Here is a 20,125-nt window from a genome sequence, read left to right on the forward strand (position 1 = left end):
TGAATTTCTTACACATATAAATCTTAATATATTTCTTCAACTCTGACTTGTTTATAGCTATAGGTCTTTTTATATGTATGTGTGGATATGTATAATTTCCAAGAGAAAGACATTTTGTCTTCAATTTGCTTTTATTCTTGTACCTAAAGTAATAGTTTCAAAGTGAAATACAAGGAAAGATACCAGTTCCTTGCCTTTGCTTTCTAGGGGAATTTCATGTCACAGAGGAGCCACTTTACCCTTTTAGGTATTCTGAAGTTTTCTTCAATATGTTTAAATATTATGTGATAATGGCATTTCTTTAATTTTTGATTTGTTTTTATTCTTGTACCTAAAGAAAAAGAGGTTAGTTGTCTTTAAATCTACAGAATAGAGTGGGTGAAATATTAAGCTAGTAGTCAAGATTATGTCACTAATTTAGGTAACTCCCTGGTAATCTGCATATTCACATAATAATTTACATCCATATTTTGTAGTCTCCCCTGTAAAAATTACATTTGACTATATTTTACCTCCTTTTTGCTGAAATATTAGAAATTCTTTTTTTTACTGTGAAATTTAAAACCCCATTTGTGATTAGTCGATAGAAGCACTTAGATAACAGTATAGGTAACTTGTTTTTTGTGTCTTTTGTCTCATTTTTTATAGGAAATATAATGGTCACATTGAAAGTAAGCCACTAACTATTCCAAAGGATATTGACCTCCATCTAGAAACAAAGTCAGTTACAGAAGTGGATACTTTAGGTAAGGGAAATCTTGATAAAATGTTCTGTAAATCTCAATTTTATACTATGCTAAGTGAAAGTTTCATTTTATCTATTGTGGCTAGATTTATTGTTTGGTTTTTAATCTTTAAGTCCATTTTATAGAATATGAAATCTTTTTCAGAACTTAGAAGCTCAAAATGACTTCACTGAATTGAATTTTTTTTTCTATTCACCTAACCTGTACTAAGGATTATTTTTCCCATTTTTCAGAAGAGGCTGACTTACATGTTTGTTGCACAGTTTCTATTTTATGTTGAGATCACAGTCACTTTTCATTATTTCGAATTCTAGACTTCTTACCTTATATACCATTCTGCTCCTTCTATGATGTGGCTTGCAGAAATGCATTTGTGTGTTTGTGTTTAATTACCTGTACTTACAAGACTGAACTTTATGCTTATGTTTAGTAGAAAGGAAAATGACTTTAGAGAAATGAAATAGATAGGAATCAGAAAACTTATTCAGGATTTACTCTTACTTACAGGATATCTCTGTTAGGTTATGTAGTTTTTTCCGCCTATATCCCAATGTTTTAATGGTATAATAACTATAATGATTTTTTTTTTAATTTTTATTTATTTATGATAGAGAGAGAGAGAGGCAGAGACACAGGCAGAGGGAGAAGCAGGCTCCATGCACCGGGAGCCCGATGTGGGATTCGATCCCAGGTCTCCAGGATCACGCCCTGGGCCAAAGGCAGGCGCCAAACCGCTGCACCACCCAGGGATCCCTAACTATAATGATTTTATATTTAAAATTTATGTGAAATTATTTGAATCCTCTAAGAGAGTGGCATCTAAGGTGATACTGATTCTCAAACCTGACCATCAGAATCACTTGAGCAGCTCTTTGAAAAGAAAGATTCTTCATTTCTACCCCTGGAGATCCAGTAAATATAGAGTGGGTTCTGGGAATTTGTGTTTTTGTTCTTGTTTGTTATTGTTGTTTTTTTTTTAATTTATTTAAATTCAATTTGCTAACATATAGTGTAACACGTAGTACTCATCTCCTCATTTGAATTTGTGTTTTTTTTTAAATGCTCTTAGTGGTTCTGACTTTTGATCAGGTTTGAGAAATAATGGTTTACATGGTAAGTGAAGAATAAAAATAACATTAAAAAATAATTTTGGTAATGTACAAATATCATTATGTAATTGGTCCTTCATGGGCTAAGTCATAACCACCCTTGAAAAACCTTAGTAGATTCATGTAGCATCTCATGTAGAATTATTTAGTGATACAAAATGGCTTCAAGATATTTGAAAGTTGATTCTATATTTACAAAGATTTTTTTTTTAAGATTTTTTTTTTTATGTATGTGTGTATATATATATATACAAAGAGTGTCCTGGAACCCAAAAATGTCAACGAGGAACAGTATAAATCAGTATCATTACAACTGTGTTGGGACTGGTTATATCATCCTCTTTTTTCTTTTTAATTATTTTTCATGCAAAATTTAAAATACTTGAAAGCACTTTGACTTTTTGACTGTCACATTAGTTTACTAATCTTTTATGTGGACTTACTTGTATAAAATGTTCACAGATGTGTAAATACAAGAATATATACACATTCTCCCTAATTTCTAATGCAAATTTTTGTCTTTTCTAATAACTGATGTTAAATAGTTAATTACCAGCTTATTAGCTTTATTAATGGCTTAAATGTGAGTATTTACCAGGCATTGTTTTAAATGCTTTACTTTTACTAACCTTCCAGTTCTGTGAGATATGTAACTGTAATGGACTTTTTTTTTTTTTTTTTAACTCTTTGAACTCCTAGAGTTAAATATTTAATTTGGTATGGTTTACACACCAAATGTGGTAGAGCCGGTTAGAACTAGGCAATTGGTAATGAACCTAAGAAGATTTTAATTGGAGATTGGGTGGCTCAGCAGTTTAGAGCTGTCTTCAGCCCAGGGCATGATCCTGGAGTCCCAGGATCCAGTCCTGCATCGGGCTCCCTGCATGGACCCTGCTTCTCCCTCTGCCTTTCTCTCTCTCTCTCTGTATCTCTCATGAATAAATAAATAAAATTTTAAAAAAAAGATTTAAATTAAGGCCTTAGCACACAACTTACTCAATATATTGTTTCATTTGTACAGTTTTAAAACTAATTGCAAATGGCACTAGTTTAACAACTGGCCACATAATTTCAAGAATAGAATAATGGGGAGATGTTTTATTTATGTTTATGTAATCATTTGTGAATGGATGCTAAGTATGTGTGTTTAGGTAAAAGTAATGGGTTTTCTCCCTAAATTTAAGGTACACTCATGAGCTTAAGGCAAACCACGAGGCTTGATGAACTCTGAGTTTTCTTTTGATTCCAGTAGCCTAATAAAAGGCACATAGTTAATTATATTATTGAATAGAAAAAGAATATAATACTTGTGTTAAATATATAGCCAAGCATATGTATAATTTGTACTTTTGTTGAATGTGTATATATTATTGTTATCCCACTAAGTATCTTTAAAGTGTGTCTTAATTTGTATTAGCTATTGATTATAAGAACCTTTTAAAACACAAAAATATTTGATATGTCACTTGGCTGTTTGCTCTGAGTGAATTCCCTGGAGGAAGCCTCTGTGAATGTGGGCATGAAGAATTGGAACACTTAATTCAGTTATTAATAAAAATTGAAAGCCTAAAATTATTGATATTGTCTACTCATTTAGATAAATGGATATTTGTATACCCAAATGGATATTTGTTTATCTGTCTATTCTACCCATTTCCCTGTCTGGAAAGTCATTGTAAAGGGTGATTATTAGAGGAGAAGTGATGTGACTAGAGCGTGAGACTCTTTCAACTACTTGAGGGTAAATCTTTAGACTTGATGTTCATAAGCTATTATATTTATCACCAAAAACAAAAAAACCTAACAGTTAAAATAACTTGAAGCATATTAAAAACTTACCCAATCATAAAAGGATGTAGAATTTTTGCTGTCTTATAGAAATGTAAGTTTAATTGGTTTGTTTTGATATTTTAAATAAGTTATGCTTTGAGTGGTATTTTATTTTCAAAATAGTTTTTCTGTGAATGCATGATTTTAAAATATTCTCAGATATTATATTTTACAAATAAAATTTTTTATAACAATGTAGATCATTTTATTATGTACCAATGGGAACATAGAAATTACTGTTTATGTGTGTGACTTATTCCCACATTTCAAAACATCTTCTACAAAATGATGCTGATACTTTGGACTGTACTCAAGTAAAAGTAAACCAGAATATCTGAGATGAAAAGGGAGATGGAATCATACTTACTATCAGAGAATGCTAATTTTAATGCAAACCCTTTGTTGGAAGGGATATGGTTTTATGGAAAATCGACAGGCATTTCATCAGTTTTTCTTGCAGGAACATACGAGGGAATAAAAAGTGTATTTATTGTTATTTTAATCTGATTAAATCACAGAATTATTAATCCTCCTTTAGTGCATGCAGTTAATAACTGGCAAAGTTCAACTCTCCTACTTCACAGAAATGAAAAGTATAAGTAAACTTCTCTTTGTACACCAAGTTATGTCCTCAAGTTAAAGTATCATACTTTAGATTCTTTAAAAAAATCTTGAGGCTCCATTAATTGAATATCTGACTCTCAGTTCTGGCGCAGATCGTGCTCTCCGGGTTGTAGGACTGAATGAACCCTGAGTCAGGCTCTGTAGTCCGTGCAGAGTCTACTGGATGTTGTCTCCCTCTCCTGCTCCTCTCACAGCTCATGCTTTCTCTCTCTGTAAAATAAGTAAAAACAATCTTTAAAAAAAAACAAAAACAAAAACAAAAACCTGGGCAGCCTGGGTGGCTCAGTGGTTTAGCGCTGCCTTCAGCCCATGGCATGATCCTGGAGACCCAGGATCAAGTCCCATGTTGGGCTCCCTGCGTGGAGCCTGCTTCTCCCTCTGCCTGTGTCTCTGCCCCCTCCTCTCTCTCTCTGTCTCTCTCTGTCTCTCATGAATAAATAAATAAAATCTTAAAAAAAAAAAAAAAGAACCAAAACTTGATATTTATTTATTTATTTATAAAGATTTCTAAATCTATAAATCCCAGGACTCCAGGATCACGCCCTGAGCTGAAGGCAGATGCTCAACTACTGAGCCATCCAAGCATCCCATACTTGATTTTTAATTTCTGTAAAAAACAGATAATCAGCTGAGAAGATACCAGATCATTTTGCAATCATATATTTTTAACAATAGTTTAAATAATTTTTGGTAATTACTCCAGGTTTAAAAAAATTTAGGAAGTATTAAAATTAAATTTTAAGCATCAACATTCTTAATCTGTTTCCTGCATTTTTTGATTCTTGTATTTATAAACCTTACATTGCATATCAACAAGTAAATAAAGTCTAGCATGTTTAGTTAATTACAGATAATCCTCCTTAGCTATTTATTTATGAAAGTTTAAGTAAACTATTATTTTTAACCTTTATTTTTCAGCGTTGCATTATTTTCCAGAATACCAGTGGCTGGTGGATTTCACAGTGGCTGCTACAGTTGTGTATCTAGTAACTGAAGTCTACTACAATTTTATGAAGCCCACACAGGAAATGAATATCAGCTTAGTCTGGTGCCTGCTTGTTTTATCTTTTGCAGTGTATCCTTCAAAACATCATTGATATTAATTTATAAGTTTTTACTCCTTTTATAGCTAACACAATTAGATCTTGTCTCTGATTCGAAAAAACTTTAGATCATTGGAGAATATTTTTTTGTTGTTGAAATCCTCTTTACTTAATAGAAAAGACTTTCGAAGTAGAGGTAGATAGTTTAAAAAATGAAATTCAAGAAAAGATGCCAGTTCCTTGCCTTTGCTTTCTTTTGTGAATTTCATATCACAGAGGAACCACTTTACCTTGTTTTATGTATTCCAAGATTTTCTTCTTTATGTATAAATATTATGTAATAATGATGTTTCTTTAATTTTAGATTATTACACCTTTCTCCCCCTTCCTTTTTCTTCCTTCTGTTCTCCCAAAATAGTAAGGAAACAAATGTTTTACCAAATCATCAGTCAGTTTTAGTGATACCAATGAAAATATTATAGCTATTTATCACCTTACTGGAACAATTTTTTAATCTTGTTAAATATGCTAAACTTTTTTGAAGAAATCTAAACCTCAGTAGTTAAAGTACATCATTTCTATTTGTTTTGCCATGGGAGTATCCTCTGGAGCTCTCAATTGTGTAAACTTACTGCATAGCTGTTAACCTGGGGTTTTCTTCACTGTCTTCCTAATTCTCTATGCCTTTTTTTGGATCACAACATGTGTTCTTCCTTGCTTTACAGCCCTTTGTCAGAGTGCATTCTCCTATAGTGTCCTGGAAAGGGATGCCATGGTTTTTACTTTTGAAATCTTACATGCCTGAAATTATTTTTTTTTCCCTAATACTCGGTTGATAGTTTGGCTCAATACAAATTCTAAGAAAGAAATAGTAGGGATCCCTGGGTGTCTCAGTGGTTGAGCATCTACCTTCGGCCCAGGACGTGATCCTGGAGTCCCAGGACTGAGTCCCGTATCAGGCACCCTGCATGGAGCCTGCTTCTTCCTCTGCCTGTGTTTCTACCTCATTCTCTCTCTTTCTCTCTCTCTCTCCTCCCCCCCCTCGGTATCTCATGAATAAATAAATTCTTTAAAAAAAGAAAGAAAAAAGCATTTTTTCCTGGGACTTTTGAAGGCTCTTGAGAAAGTAGATGCCTTCTTGCTCTTGGCGTTTGCCTCCCTTTCCCCTCCCATACACCCTCCAGATGCTTTTCTCTTTTGGTGTTCTGAAGTTTTCATTATTAATTATGTTAAATTCTAGGTTTAGCTTTTAAATCTGGGGAACTCATCCTTTATTACTGGGCAGTTTCCCCCCTTCTATTAAAATTAAACATTTCCTCTTCCATTTCTGCCTTTTCAGAGACAGCTCCTTTTTGTTTGATGTTTACAGCTGTTATTTCTCTGTGGGTACAAAGCTCGTGCTTGATGTTAGTTTTAGGCTTTAACTGTTGCCGTTTCACTCTGTCAGTGAGGACTTGGCACATCTTCCTGGCTTGTCATCTATCATTGATCATTACCAATTCACCTTGTCTTATAAATACAGTAATGTCATTTTTTTAGAGGAATTTTACTGCTTTTTTCTTCTCGTTCATTGTATTTATGTACTTAAAACAAATTCCTTTATACTGTCATTTTGGTGGGGATTAGGGAGAGACCAGAAGTCACTGGATGTGCTCAATCTGCTATTTTTATCCAGAAGTTTTATATTGATTCTCTGATAAAATTCTGTTTTCTGTCATCTTTTTCAGGGACTCTTAGTAATGACATGTTCTTTGAATGGTTTTTTAATATATCTCCCTTTTTCCATTTATCTTACTGTGTTTTCTTGATTTTTCTCTTAATTTACTCTCTTAACCCTTCTGTTGAATTTTTTATATCAATTAAAACAGTTTTTTTTAAGACTTTTGGATGTTCTGTTTTCCTAGCATTCTTGTGTCATGGATGTCTAATATCGTTTTAGTTCAAGTATATTAGTATCTTTTAATTTGTACCTTGTGTTATTTTCTGAGTATCCCCCTCCATTTTTTACTTGAATCATTGTCCTGTTAGAGATTGTTCTTAAATGTCTCATGACCTTTGATTATCTGTTTATTATATTCAAGGAAGAGGCATTTAAAAAACAGAAGTTTTGTGCAAGTAGCTGGAACTTGTTGATTGGTGGCCTTTTTTGTAGGTGACTGAGTAGGGACCTTACATTATCCTTGAGGGGACTTTTGGATATCAGTGTGTGCAGGTTTTGGGGTCTATCATTTTCTCCAACAAGAATTGTCCATTTTTTCATTTTTGGGGTATAAGTCTGACAGCCAGTGTTACGGATACTGATTGGAGAAGGTTCAGAGACTTAGCATTTCATGTACAGGCATTAATTAAATGCATGTCTGAGGTCCCTCTCTGCCCCTTGTTTTCAGGTCTTTGTCACCCTGGGGTTTGCATGGTACTCCCCAAGCCCAATCTTTTCTGATATAACATCTTTAGATAGTATTTCTTCTAGGTTCTGCCAGAGTTGGGGAAAGGCCCTGACCTAATCTGTATGATTAGGCGAGACAAGATCTGCCAAGTCTGATTACTGCTATTATAGACGTTCAATCTGTCATCTGATTTTCATTTGTTCTGCAACCTTTCCTTCAAAGGTCCCCTCTATCTCTCATTTCCTTACTTTTCCAGAGCTGATGAATGAGTTGGCTTTCTTTTTACTGGGTTTCTCCCTTGTACACCCAGCAGAGCAGAGTAAACAGAAGCTTAAATCAGTTAGTGGTTGTCCATCTATTCAGACTGTCTTCCAAACTTTTGTTGACATTGCTTTTCTAGAAACTGTCAACTTTTCCTATTCTTTGTTTTTGATGGCCTTTCGTTTCTTTGCTATATGGTTAGTCAGATTTTGGGATTAAGCAGAATAAATGTATATCCTGTATCTTTTATATTTAACTATAGACTACTGAACTTTTAAAACTACAAGTGGATACTATTTTAAATATGATATGATTTGACATTCAACACCGGTGTGCTCCTTATTGATGCTTTTGGATTGATTGAGGTATAATGTAGACCAGAAGAGCCAGAACAGTCTTTAAGAGTTGACATCTTCACCAAGTATGTATTCTGCTGGATAGAAATACTGATCATATGCGTCAATTGAGGAGCATCCCTGGGTATCTCATGCTATACTGATTTTAAGAGGAGATTTAGTTGAAGCAGTTAGAATATTACTTTTTAATTCTATAGTATTAAATATGTAAAAATACTGTGCAGTCAGAATAAAGACCCAACCATAGATGTCAAGTTATATAAACACACTAAAAATATCTTAACTTGATAATTAGCACTAGCTGACTACATGCCTTGTTGTTTATTTCATACTTTGAGTTCTCATGTTTTCTGAAATATTGCTTATTTTGGAATGTTCCTGTCTTAATTTTCATCATGGTTGATGGTCTGATATTGAAATGGTGTTTGTGGTATTTATGTAGAAATGCATATTTGATACCCAGTTTTATTTAATGTTATATAATTCTTAATTCCAATTTACCAGAGAAATTAGAAAAATGTACCTCTTCCCAGCTACTCAGATTATTGTTTATGTGAATAAATTTCATCTTTCATTTCACTCAGTAATGCCTAATAATGTGAGAGCAAAGGTCCCACACAGTCTTCAGTACTGAACTGCCTCTCCTTAGTTTTAAGTAGTGCACTCGTGAAATGCACCAAACAATAGCATCTCTGCGGGAATCTGGTAGCTGGCTGTCTCGCCATCCTAGAGAAGACAGAAAGTGCTGAAGGGCTTTAGAATCAAAGCTATTTTCTGCCAACTTTAACCCTCCACAAAGGGGATAGAGAAGAAGAAGGAAAGTAGAATTGTGTGTATGTTTAGGTACGTGATTCCCCTTCAAACTTGTGGCATGTGAGAAAATGACCTACTGCCTTCTGTGGTATGCAGGAAACCAGAATTCAATGCCAGCTATCCAGATTTAACACCAGGGAGGAGTCTGTTTATAGCCTTTTATCTTAGTTATAACATATCTGGTTTGCTTTTCACGCCATATGAACAGTGTATAACTGCAATGACCTCTGCCTGGCTTCTCTTTATTTTCTTATTGTATGTGCCTACTTATTAGTCAAACACATGTCTCCATTGATTACATAGGACAATAGCTCCACTTAATTCCAGAGTCACACATACATCAGTTGATTCAGAAATTCTCTGCAGTTGTTACTGATAAATTGTCCTTTGTTAAAATGGTCCCAAATTTAGACATGTATAAACTTAAATAATTGGTTCACTTAAAAGTAAGGAGGAAAACTGTTCTATTTCATGGTCATTTTTTTTTTCCTCCCCATCCGTTTTATTTGACATCCTTACATAGAACCACAGTTATAACTTCTACAGAATCTTGAAAGTTCTAAAAAGCACAGGAATGAGGTTTTTTCTTTTCTTTTTTTTTTAATGTGTGACACTGAAATCTTCAACTCTTATATGTAAAACTGGCCTGCCTCTTGTCATAGCTGTGTATTGTTTCAGCAATGTTGTACATGCATCTCAGCTATCATACCTTCTGGTCTCACTCCTAAACCCTAACTAATTTTCAGCTTTACTCCCTTGCCCATTTATAATTCTAACCACCTTATTTGACCAAGTGTGTGTGTTCCAGGTCCATTTATGCCAAATTACATGGTATGGGGAAGATAAAGGGTAAAGAAAGCCTTAAAGTGAGGATGGAACAGTTGTAAATTGTCTCTCCTGCATGATGGCCTGTGAAGTCTTAGAGTCAGTGGAGAAATGTTTACTGATTTTATAATGTAAAGTGTATCATTTTCATTTATGAATAAAGGAAAAGCAAAAGGTAAAAATGATGCTTACAAAAAATTCAGTAATCCTTTATATTTTAATTTTTAAAAGTTTTACTTCTACCAATCTATGGATTTTTTTTTTTCAAAGAACCTTTTCTTACAAATAAGCTGTATCACAGAGTAATATTGAGTCAATTACGTGAATTTGAGTGAGAAGAAAGCTATTCTACAAAGAATGATAAAGCTTCTCAGTAGTCCTATTATATTTGGTTAAAGGACTGGATCATTAGTCACATTTCCACACTGCTTGTATTTTACAATGTGGATAGTTTAAGGTACAAAACCCTATTATGTATGTTTTTAAGGCTATGCTTAAAATTTTTAATTTGCTTTGGTTGCCAGACATGCAAATTTCATACAATGTGAAAAGTTGGGAATGGTTTAAATGGAAATAAATTCTAAGGTTTTCTGTATTAAATATTCAATTCTATATGTAGATTTGTAAATTAAAGTGTGCACCTTAAATGCTGCATTTGTTTGCTGTAGGAAATAGACAACCAAAGCAAACTTAGCACAACATGGTCACCTTTTCTGTACCTTAAAGGATTCTAAATGACTGTATTCTTACTTTACAAAATGTTCTGCTTCATATCAATAAGAAAAATGAAACACTAAAACCCTGAGGTGAACTGCGTAAGCTATCAAGTCTCCTGGTGAGAAAGGAACAGAGTAAAAGCAATTGAATCTAAGCCAAAGTACTCAGTTAAAAATTTGTACATAGCATGATGTTTCAAAGATTATTTCTTTTGGAGATCTTCTGTGATACCAATATTGCCAAATTTTTTGCCTTTCAGATCAGAAACCTAGAGTTATGAAGAGAATTTACTTTGGGAGATAAAACCAGTATTTCTGGCTCATTAATTTATAATTAAGACTTTTTTTCCCTTTTAGCTAGGAAGTGATAATTTTCTTCCTACATCTAAAAATTTAAGGATAATCTTCATTGTTTTGCTTTATTTTAGTACAGAAGATTAGTTAATAGTTTTTTGTTTGCTTGCTTTTATTTTTAAATAAAACCTATGTTTTGTGCTTTTAAAAAATCTATGACTGTTGTTCTCTTCCACCATCTGGTTAGGTTAATGGTGGCTGTAAACTTTTGTGGGACAAATTTTAAACATACATAATAGTTTTTGCTTAAATCTGAGAGAAAAAAAAAAGAGAAAAAAATCTGAGAGAAATTTAAGTTCAGTTTCTTTTCTCTTTAAAGTAATTGAACCTTCTCTAAAAAATAAAAAAAAAAATTTAAGTTTAAGTTGTCCAAGTTAATTGTATTTTTTAAGTTGGAAGACAGGATCAATTCTTTTTAGAAAGATTTTACTTGAGAGGTTATAAGGATTAATGTACTTTTCATTATAGTATATGTACTGTAGCAGATTCTTGGTATAGTTTATAGGTTTCTTTGCAGTGAGAATGCAAAGTACAGTGTGCTTTGAGTATTTTGGTTGCTTTTTATATAAAAATAGATGTAATAGGGTTAGCTATTTGAATAGGAAAAAATGTTTTATTGTTAGTGGTCACGAAAACAAGACTATAATCTTTCACAGAGTAGAAAACTTTGAGTTTACATGAAAATAACTTAGTTGAGTGGAAACACAATCTATTTTAAAAAGGATAATCAGGGGCGCCCAGGTGGCTCAGTTAGTTAAGTGTCTCCTTTGGCTCAGGTCATGATTCGGGGGTCCTGGTATTGAGCCCCACATTGGGCTTCATGCTCTGTGGGGAGCCTGCTCCCTCTTCCTCTGCCTGCAGCTCCCGCTGCTTGTGGTTTCTCTCTCTCTCTCTCTCAAATAAATAAATAAATAAATAAATAAATAAATAAATAAATAAATCTTTTTTTTTTTTTAAGGTAATCGTGAATTTTATGAAAAAGTTTTGAGAAACCTCTGAAAATCTGTGTTTATTCTTAGGTTTTATCCATTAGATTTGTGTGTTGTGAACAAAATACTTATAATGTGATCTCTATTTTCCTTCTCAAAAAAAGCATTATAAATATCTTCAGGTAATTTCAAGATGTTAGGGTATAGAAAACCTTTTCTTAATATGGGAATTGAGTCTTTAAAACAATATAAGTAGAAACTAAATTGAAACAGTGTCTTGGTAAGTAGATATTCTTTAAGTTGTTATCCTAGATGTGAGAGAAATTTCCCATTTTAGATCTAAAAATTAAGCCTATTCATCATTTAAAAGCTCTTTTCGCCAGCTCAAAGATAAATATATTTAAAATTTCCTACTTGTTAAATCTTACCACTTGTCTTTGACTTTTCTTACCTGTTGAAGTTTTGGTTGAAATTTTGGTATTTGCATGTTACAGTTGTCTAATTCTAGTTGTGAAAAATGTTGATATTAAATTAGAACTTTAAAAATGTCAGCCATGTGGCAGAAAAAAATTTATTCCATCCCTAATGTTCTTTTCATTTCAGGGGTTAAGATTTTGTAATCTAAAGCAAAATAAGCCCTTAAAGTATGTGGCTCATTCATCTGGGACTGAGGAATTATAAAAAGGAAAAGAAAAAAAAAATGACTACTTGCATTGGTAGTTTTGCATATGCAGTTTAGAATATTTACTAATACAATAATCTTTATGAAAGCCTAACTTCTAGAATGATCTGTGAAAATAATAGCGAGATAAAGGTAGCAGAAGAGTTTACTCATAAAGTACTTGACTATTATTTCCATTAAATCCTAAATCAGGAAATGCTGTGTCTTTACCTAGTGTTTTTTGCTATACTTGTCAGTAAATAGAAGCCTAATTTTTTTGGTATACATTATCAGGTTATATTTATTTATGAAAGGACAAAAGTAAGTATATCTTACTTGTAAATTGTGGACAATTTATGAAGCAAGAACAGATTTAAAGAAACTAAAAGAAATTGCATTTTGAAAGCCATTCCTGTAGTATTTCAGGTATAGTCTATTATTTTTCTATATAAATGACTTATGGTTAATAAGCATATTCATGGGATTAGAGCATAAAAGGATTTTTCTTATTTCAAAATAATTTATGTAGGTATTAGAGAAATTTGATAAGTAGCTCAACAAAAAACTTTGTTACTATGTTAGCTAGTATAGACAGTCTCTGTAAATGATCTCAAAATAAAGTTACCACATTTGTCAGTGAGGAACTCTAAATGGGATATCACAATGTAGGTTTCTCCTGGCTTAAAAAAATAAGCTGGTTTTATATTCTGTTATGTCAAATGCTAACAAAAGTCTTTGTCTTCATAGGAAGTTTTTCTTTAGTCTACTACTATACACTACTTAATAACTTTGGACTCATTATATATTTGTTGAATAAAATGCACATTGCTCTAAAAGTTTGGTAAAACAAGCAGTTGAGTTTTGAGTTGAAACATGAAGATTTGGGCAGCCCCGGTGGCTTAGCGTTTAGCACCGCCTTCAGCCAGGAACGTGATCCTGGAGACCCGGGATTGAGTCCCGCATCGGGCTCCCTGCATGGAGCCTGCTTCTCCCTCTGCCTGTGTCTCTGTCTCTCTCCTTTTGTGTCTCTCATGAATAAATAAATGAAGTCTTTATAAGAAAAAAAAAAAAAAAGAAACATGAAGATTCTACAAAATGAAACCCCAGGTTAGACTTGAGTTGGTTCAGCAAATCTTTACAAAATTCTTCTGGCCAGGAACAAACTTTTAGGTCCTGTATTGCTGGAAAATACTCAGGTCTTTTTCTTTTGGAGGGAGAGTAGAACTCTTGGAAAAGCTGCCTGTTTACTTCTTATAAAATAGGTTAAATATTTGTTCTGTTCTCTTCTGGGTTGTGTATACAGCAGGTCTGTGCCAGTGGATGATTAGAGTGTATTGAAATCATACAGTTTTATGATGCTAGTGTTTCATAGCATCGAAACATTTCTAACAGTTGATTAATATTAATTACTGTTAACATTTCACTATATTTTAATAAGATATGGAAATAATTTCAGTGCATGAGATTGAAAGGTTAGTAAAATATACATACGTGCTTTAGGCTGTGGGTTCATAGTTGATTAGGTTCTGTTAAACTCCAGGACGTAATGTACTTTTTTCTGGAGTTGAGGGTATGTAGTAGATCAAGACTTTATTAAAACCTAGATTGAATTTCTTAAAATGTTAACTTCTGTCAAATAATATATACACATAGGTTATATAGACAAAAGTACTTAACGTATTAAAAACGGAGTCTGCTTCCTGAACCTCCTTGCCACTTCTCCTGTTTTAGCTGGTTATTTTGGCTTTAAAAAATTTTTGTATTTCTGGGGCAGCCCGGGTGGCTCAGTGGTTTAGCGCCGCCTTTGGCCCAAGGCCTGATCCTGGAGACCCGGGATCAAGTCCCACGTTGGGCTCCCTGCATGGAGCCTGCTTCTCTGCCTGTGTCTCTGCCTGCCCCCCCCCCCTCTCTCTCTCTCATGAATAAATAAAATCTTAAAAAAAAATCTTCCTTTAAAAATATTTTTTGTATTTCTGAATATAATACACTACTGTTACTTCGACAATTCTGATAGGTGAGGATTTTTCCGTTCTTAAATTATGGCATCCTCTGTGCTTCTCCTTTATGTTCTTAATTTAATTAATTTACAGTTTTACTGAAAAGTGTCAATATTCAGTGATTATTATACCTATGTAAATATTATTCATATGTGTACATTATAAGGTGCTATAGCTTCTTTTGTCATTTTTTCATTAATTTTTAAAAATTCACTTCTTTGCATTTATTATTATTATTTTTGTATTAATTCCACTTGCTTTTCCATATTGTTTTCCACAAGGTTGCTTATAACTTGTATATGTTCACCCACCCTCTTCCTTCCATGTGAGGATATCCTTCCCGGAAACCTCCATTCTCTAGCTTTTACCTGGAGGGATTGCCCTCAGGCCTACAAGATACCCATCTTCCTGGGACTTATTTTTGTTATCATCTTGGAATTCTCTTTGCCTTTCTCCCAAGTTTAATCTCCCATTTCCAGAACTCAGTATTTTTCACTTTCTTGGTTTGCTCAGATATTTTGGTGGAGCTTTCTGCCAAAGTGAGCATGCACGGTAACTAGTTTTAGACTGCAGTCTTGAAAGTGTCTTAATTCTGTACTCATTAACCTAAATATAGAATTTCAGGTCGTCGATATTTTTCTTCATAATTCTGAAGACAGTACTTCATTGTTCTCAATCTCAAACTTGACTTTTCAGAAGTACAGTGTCATGATATGGAATCTTTTGCATATGATTTTATTTTTCTTAGGAAGTTTTTACAATCTTTGGTTCTGAAGATTTGTGATCACGGACTCTGTTGGAAATCTTTTTTTCATTCTTTTGTGCTGGGCTTTTGGTAGGCTATTTTAATTTGGAAACTTTGCGTTTGGAAATATCTTTTATGATGTCTTTGATAACTTATTCTCTTTTGTAATCTCTCCACCACCTGTTCTCTTTCTGTCTATTACTTTTGTTAGTCAGATACTGTACCTCTTAGATTGGTCTCTCTTTTTGTCACGCTTTCAGCTTGATAGAACTTTCCTCAACTTTATCTTTCAAATCTTTTAAAATTTGTTTTGTGTGTTCTATTGGTTTTTGGTTAGCCTTATGAAATACAGATATATCTTATATGTAGATATCTGTGTATAAAAACCTACATGTAAAAATTTTTTTATTCTGCTTGTATCATCTTTCTTTCTTCCAAGTTACTTTTTCTCCAATGCTTTTTTTTTTCTCTTTTGCATAAGATGCTACACTCTAATACAGGGATTGATAAACTGGCCTGCTGCATCGGAGTTAAATCCTGTCTTAGCTCTTGAGCAGAGAATGGTTTTTAACGTTTTAAAGGGTTATTTAAAGAAATTAAAAAGAAGAATATGCTACAGAGACGTTGATGGTCCACAAAGCCTAGAATATTTACTATCTGTTAACAAAGTTTTCTGATCTTTGCTTTAATGTCTGTGGATTCCAGGCTTTTCCTCCATGTTTAAGAGTCAGAGACACTACAAGTGAATTGGAAACTGTATGTAAGTAGGGCTTGCTTAGCTTTCCTGGAAATTAAAACTTGGTAATGTTGAAGCTAGTTTTGTTACGGGTAGACCATAATGTTGTTATTTATTGGTTTTTTATTTGGGGCTTTTTGGTTTCTCTAGAAGAGAATCTAATCTCCTTGCCTGAGTGTGTGAATCTGCTGCACATGTTTGGAAGGCGAGAACACTTCTGATTATCCAGGGTTTCATTTATTCTGATTTCAGTACAGTTACCTTCATCTAAATTCTCTACTTCACATTCAGAGTTCCTTCAGAGGCCAAATCTTCATCTTCTGCTGGAGTCACAGTGAAGTTTGTTACCTGGCTGCACAGGGAGTGGAGAGTTGGGCATCCAATTTCTATTTAAGTAGAAGTCAACTCATGCCTGTTTCCAGCCTGACCTAACACTGCTGTGTTTTGTAGATTACTGTACCTCCTAACTTAGATTTTCATGGAAAAAGATTAAAAAAGTTTAAACATAACTGGGAATTGTATATGAAGTAAAATTAACTAAGTTCTTTTATCATTATATAATCTGTTTGACCTTATATACATTCCCATACTATCTTTTTGGTATTGAAAGTTCAGGATTTTATTCTGTTACATAGAAAACATGGTTTTTGCTAAAAATTACAAAGAAATCTTTTTTTTTTATTGGTGTTCAATTTACCAACATACAGAATAACCCCCAGTGCCCGTCACCCAATCACTCCCACCCCCTGCCCTCCTCCCCTTCAACCCCCCTAGTTTGTTTCCCAGAGTTAGCAGTCTTTACGTTCTGTCTCCCTTTCTGATATTTCCCACACATTTCTTCTCCCTTCCCTTATATTCCCTTTCACTATTATTTATATTCCCTACATGAATGAGAACATATAATGTTTGTCCTTCTCCGACTGACTTACTTCACTCAGCATAATACCCTCCAGTTCCATCCACGTTGAAGCAAATGGTGGGTATTTGTCATTTCTAATGGCTGAGTAATATTCCATTGTATACATAAACCACATCTTCTTTATCCATTCATCTTTCGTTGGACACCGAGGCTCCTTCCACAGCTTGGCTATTGTGGACATTGCTGCTATAAATATCGGGGTGCAGGTGTCCAGGCGTTTCATTGCATCTGTATCTTTGGGGTAAATCCCCAACAGTGCAATTGCTGGGTCATAGGGGAGGTCTATTTTTAATTCTTTGAGGAACCTCCACACAGTTTTCCAGAGTGGCTGCACCAGTTCACATTCTCACCAACAGTGTAAGAGGGTTCCCTTTTCTCCGCATCCTCTCCAACATTTGTTGTTTCCTGCCTTGTTAATTTGCCCCATTCTCACTGGTGTGAGGTGGTATCTCGTTGTGGTTTTGATTTGTATTTCCCTGATGGCAAGTGATGCAGAGCATTTTCTCATATGCATGTTGGCCATGTCTATGTCTTCCTCTGTGAGATTTCTGTTCATGTCTTTTGCCCATTTCATGATTGGATTGTTTGTTTCTTTGGTGTTGAGTTTAATAAGTTCTTTATAGATCTTGGAAACTAGCCCTTTATCTGATATGTCATTTGCAAATATCTTCTCCCATTCTGTAGGTTGTCTTTTAGTTTTGTTGACTGTATCCTTTGCTGTGCAAAAGCTTCTTATCTTGATGAAGTCCCAATAGTTCATTTTTACTTTTGTTTCTTTTGCCTTCGTGGATGTATCTTGCAAGAAGTTACTGTGGCCGAGTCAAAAAGGGTGTTGCCTGTGTTCTTCTTAGGATTTTGATGGGATCTTGTCTCACATTAAGATCTTTCATCCGGGATCCCTGGGTGGCGCAGTGGTTTGGCACCTGCCTTTGGCCCAGGGCGCAATCCTGGAAACCTGGGATCAAGTCCCACGTCGGGCTCCCGGTGCATGGAGCCTGCTTCTCCCTCTGCCTGTGTCTCTGCCTCTCTCTCTCTCTCTCTCTCTCTCCCTGTGTGACTATCATAAGTAAATTTAAAAAAAAAATAAAAAAAAAAGATCTTTCATCCATTTTGAGTTTATCTTTGTGTATGGTGAAAGAGAGTGGTCTAGTTTCATTCTTCTGCATGTGGATGTCCAATTTTCCCAGCACTATTTATTGAAGAGACTGTCTTTCTTCCAATGGATAGTCTTTCCTCCTTTATCGAATATTAGTTGACCATAAAGTTCAGGGTGAAATCTTTAATATTCAAAGGAGCCCTCTGAGGTTGTAGATGTATTAATTGCATTTACAACTGAAGAAATTGGAGACACAGAGAGGTTAATTAAGTTTATGTAGGGAGGATCACATTGTAAGAGTAGAACCAAGATTCAGGCAGGCAGCCTAGATCTAGAGAATACTTTCTTCCCATCTATGTTACACTATAGTTCACGATAGCATATGATAGAGGGGGGAGCCTGGCTGACTCAGTCATATTAGCATCCAATTCCTGATCTCAGCTCAGGTCTTGATCCTGAGGACTGTGAGTTCAAGCCCTATGTTGGGCTCCACACTGGATGTGGAGCCTACTTTTTTTAAAAAAAGAAAAAAGCATATGACATACATAGCAGGTGAATTATAGTTGTGATTGCTAGGAGTTCAGAAGACAGGATGTCCGGGCTGGAGAGTTAGTGGTAAGCTTCATAAAGGATGTGGAGCTTGAGTAGGTAGGAGGAAGGGAATAAGGTAGTTCAGATAATAGGTTGTGATCTAAGACACTATAGCTGTTACATTTAGGAGGTGGTAAATATACCATTCTGATTTAAGTGGAGGCTTGGGGATTGTTGAATGAAAACTTGACCATAATGTTTGTTAGTCATATCGTAATATTACATTTCTGAATAACGTATGTGTTTTTTACACTGTGGGTTATGGGAAGGTTTTATTCTAATATGGGACTGAATAGTAAGAATCATCTGGTATTCAATATGAATTGTAGATGCAGAGATATAACACTTTAGGTAGTGATATGAGGAATATTAGGCTTCCTGCCTGGATTAGATTGCATCTAATTTTGTTTTTTGTTTTTTTCCATTGAAGGTTGACATATTTTGAAATTATTTTGTGGTAACAAAGTATTGCAGTGGGTGTAATATTTGAGAAATTTCATTTTGGTCATTTGATACCACTTTTGGCTAAGATGTTGTTTTGCTTTTTATTGTAAGTGAAGGAGTTGGAAATTGTCTCTAGTTTCTTGTATCCATTTTTAGTAAAAATGAAGCCATGGTTTTCCAGCCTGGGCTTAGGGCCCTTAGGCAATGAGAGAGATCATAGCAAATCTCAAAAGCAGTTCAATTGTGATTTGGTGGTGAGGGAGGTGGGTTGTATTTTGGTTTTTAATCTTACTCTGGTTTTCCTTATTCTTTCCCAGTGTGTAAGCTCTTCGTTATAATGTCAAGAGATAGACCTATAGTGTTTGATACTCCTAAAATGAGTCACCAGAGTCATTTCTTTTTTTTTTTTTTTTAAGTTTTGGAGAAGAGTTCAATGAACGGAATCAGAATATCCTAGACTAGAGAAAAATTGGAGCATCTGTATTCTAGAATTTCATCATCAGTCTTAAACAGTGTTTTGTGTTTCATTCCTTGAATGCTAAAAGTTAGGATGAAGTTTAAAAGACTTGTAAAATTGTTCCTAATTTGCTTTCTTAGAATATGTGCTCAGAGATAGATTCTCTACTACATTATAAGAAAAACAATGATTTGCAGGGTGAAAAGCTTCAGTAGTCCTATTTATTGAAAAAGTCTTTTTTTTTTTATTATTTGCTTTCATAATGCTTACACTTAACCTGGTTTCAGCTCTTAGTAAAGTGATTAATGTCACTTAATCATAGATATAATGAGGTTATGCTTTTATAACTGCACTATTTAAAAAATTGTATAGTAGAATCTTACATGTGTAATGTAAATTAAGTAAGCAATCTTTGTTTTTTCTCTGAAGGATGTTTTAAGCAGAGAAGTCTGTGGTATTTAGTAATTTGAACTACTAAAAACTAAA

General features: G+C 34.1%; 1 protein-coding gene and 1 long non-coding RNA gene across 17 annotated transcripts in view; one reads left to right on the forward strand and one right to left on the reverse strand.

Annotated features, from left to right (window-relative positions):
• TMEM161B (transmembrane protein 161B) overlaps positions 1-20,125 on the forward strand; it is a 71,064-nt gene that overhangs the window by 33,926 nt on the left and 17,013 nt on the right. For 13 of the 15 annotated variants that reach the window (XM_025438638.3, XM_025438630.3, XM_025438634.3 and 10 more), the window contains 2 exons: positions 649-746; positions 5,228-5,384. In XM_025438638.3, coding sequence (XP_025294423.1) covers positions 649-746; positions 5,228-5,384 — 255 coding nt within the window. Of the gene's footprint in view, positions 1-207; positions 248-648; positions 747-5,227; positions 5,385-20,125 lie in introns of all 15 variants that reach the window. The other 2 variants (XM_025438644.3, XM_049108283.1) reach the window with 1 other exon arrangement.
• Positions 4,151-20,125, reverse strand: part of LOC112654162 (uncharacterized) — a 60,648-nt gene continuing 44,673 nt past the window's right edge. For both annotated transcript variants that reach the window (XR_007409728.1, XR_007409727.1), the window contains exon 3: positions 4,151-4,519. This is a non-coding gene — a long non-coding RNA (uncharacterized LOC112654162). The remainder of the gene's footprint in view (positions 4,520-20,125) is intronic.

Source organism: Canis lupus, chromosome 3 (assembly GCF_003254725.2).
Source record: "Canis lupus dingo isolate Sandy chromosome 3, ASM325472v2, whole genome shotgun sequence".
In the NCBI taxonomy this organism is placed as follows: Eukaryota; Metazoa; Chordata; class Mammalia; order Carnivora; family Canidae; genus Canis; species Canis lupus.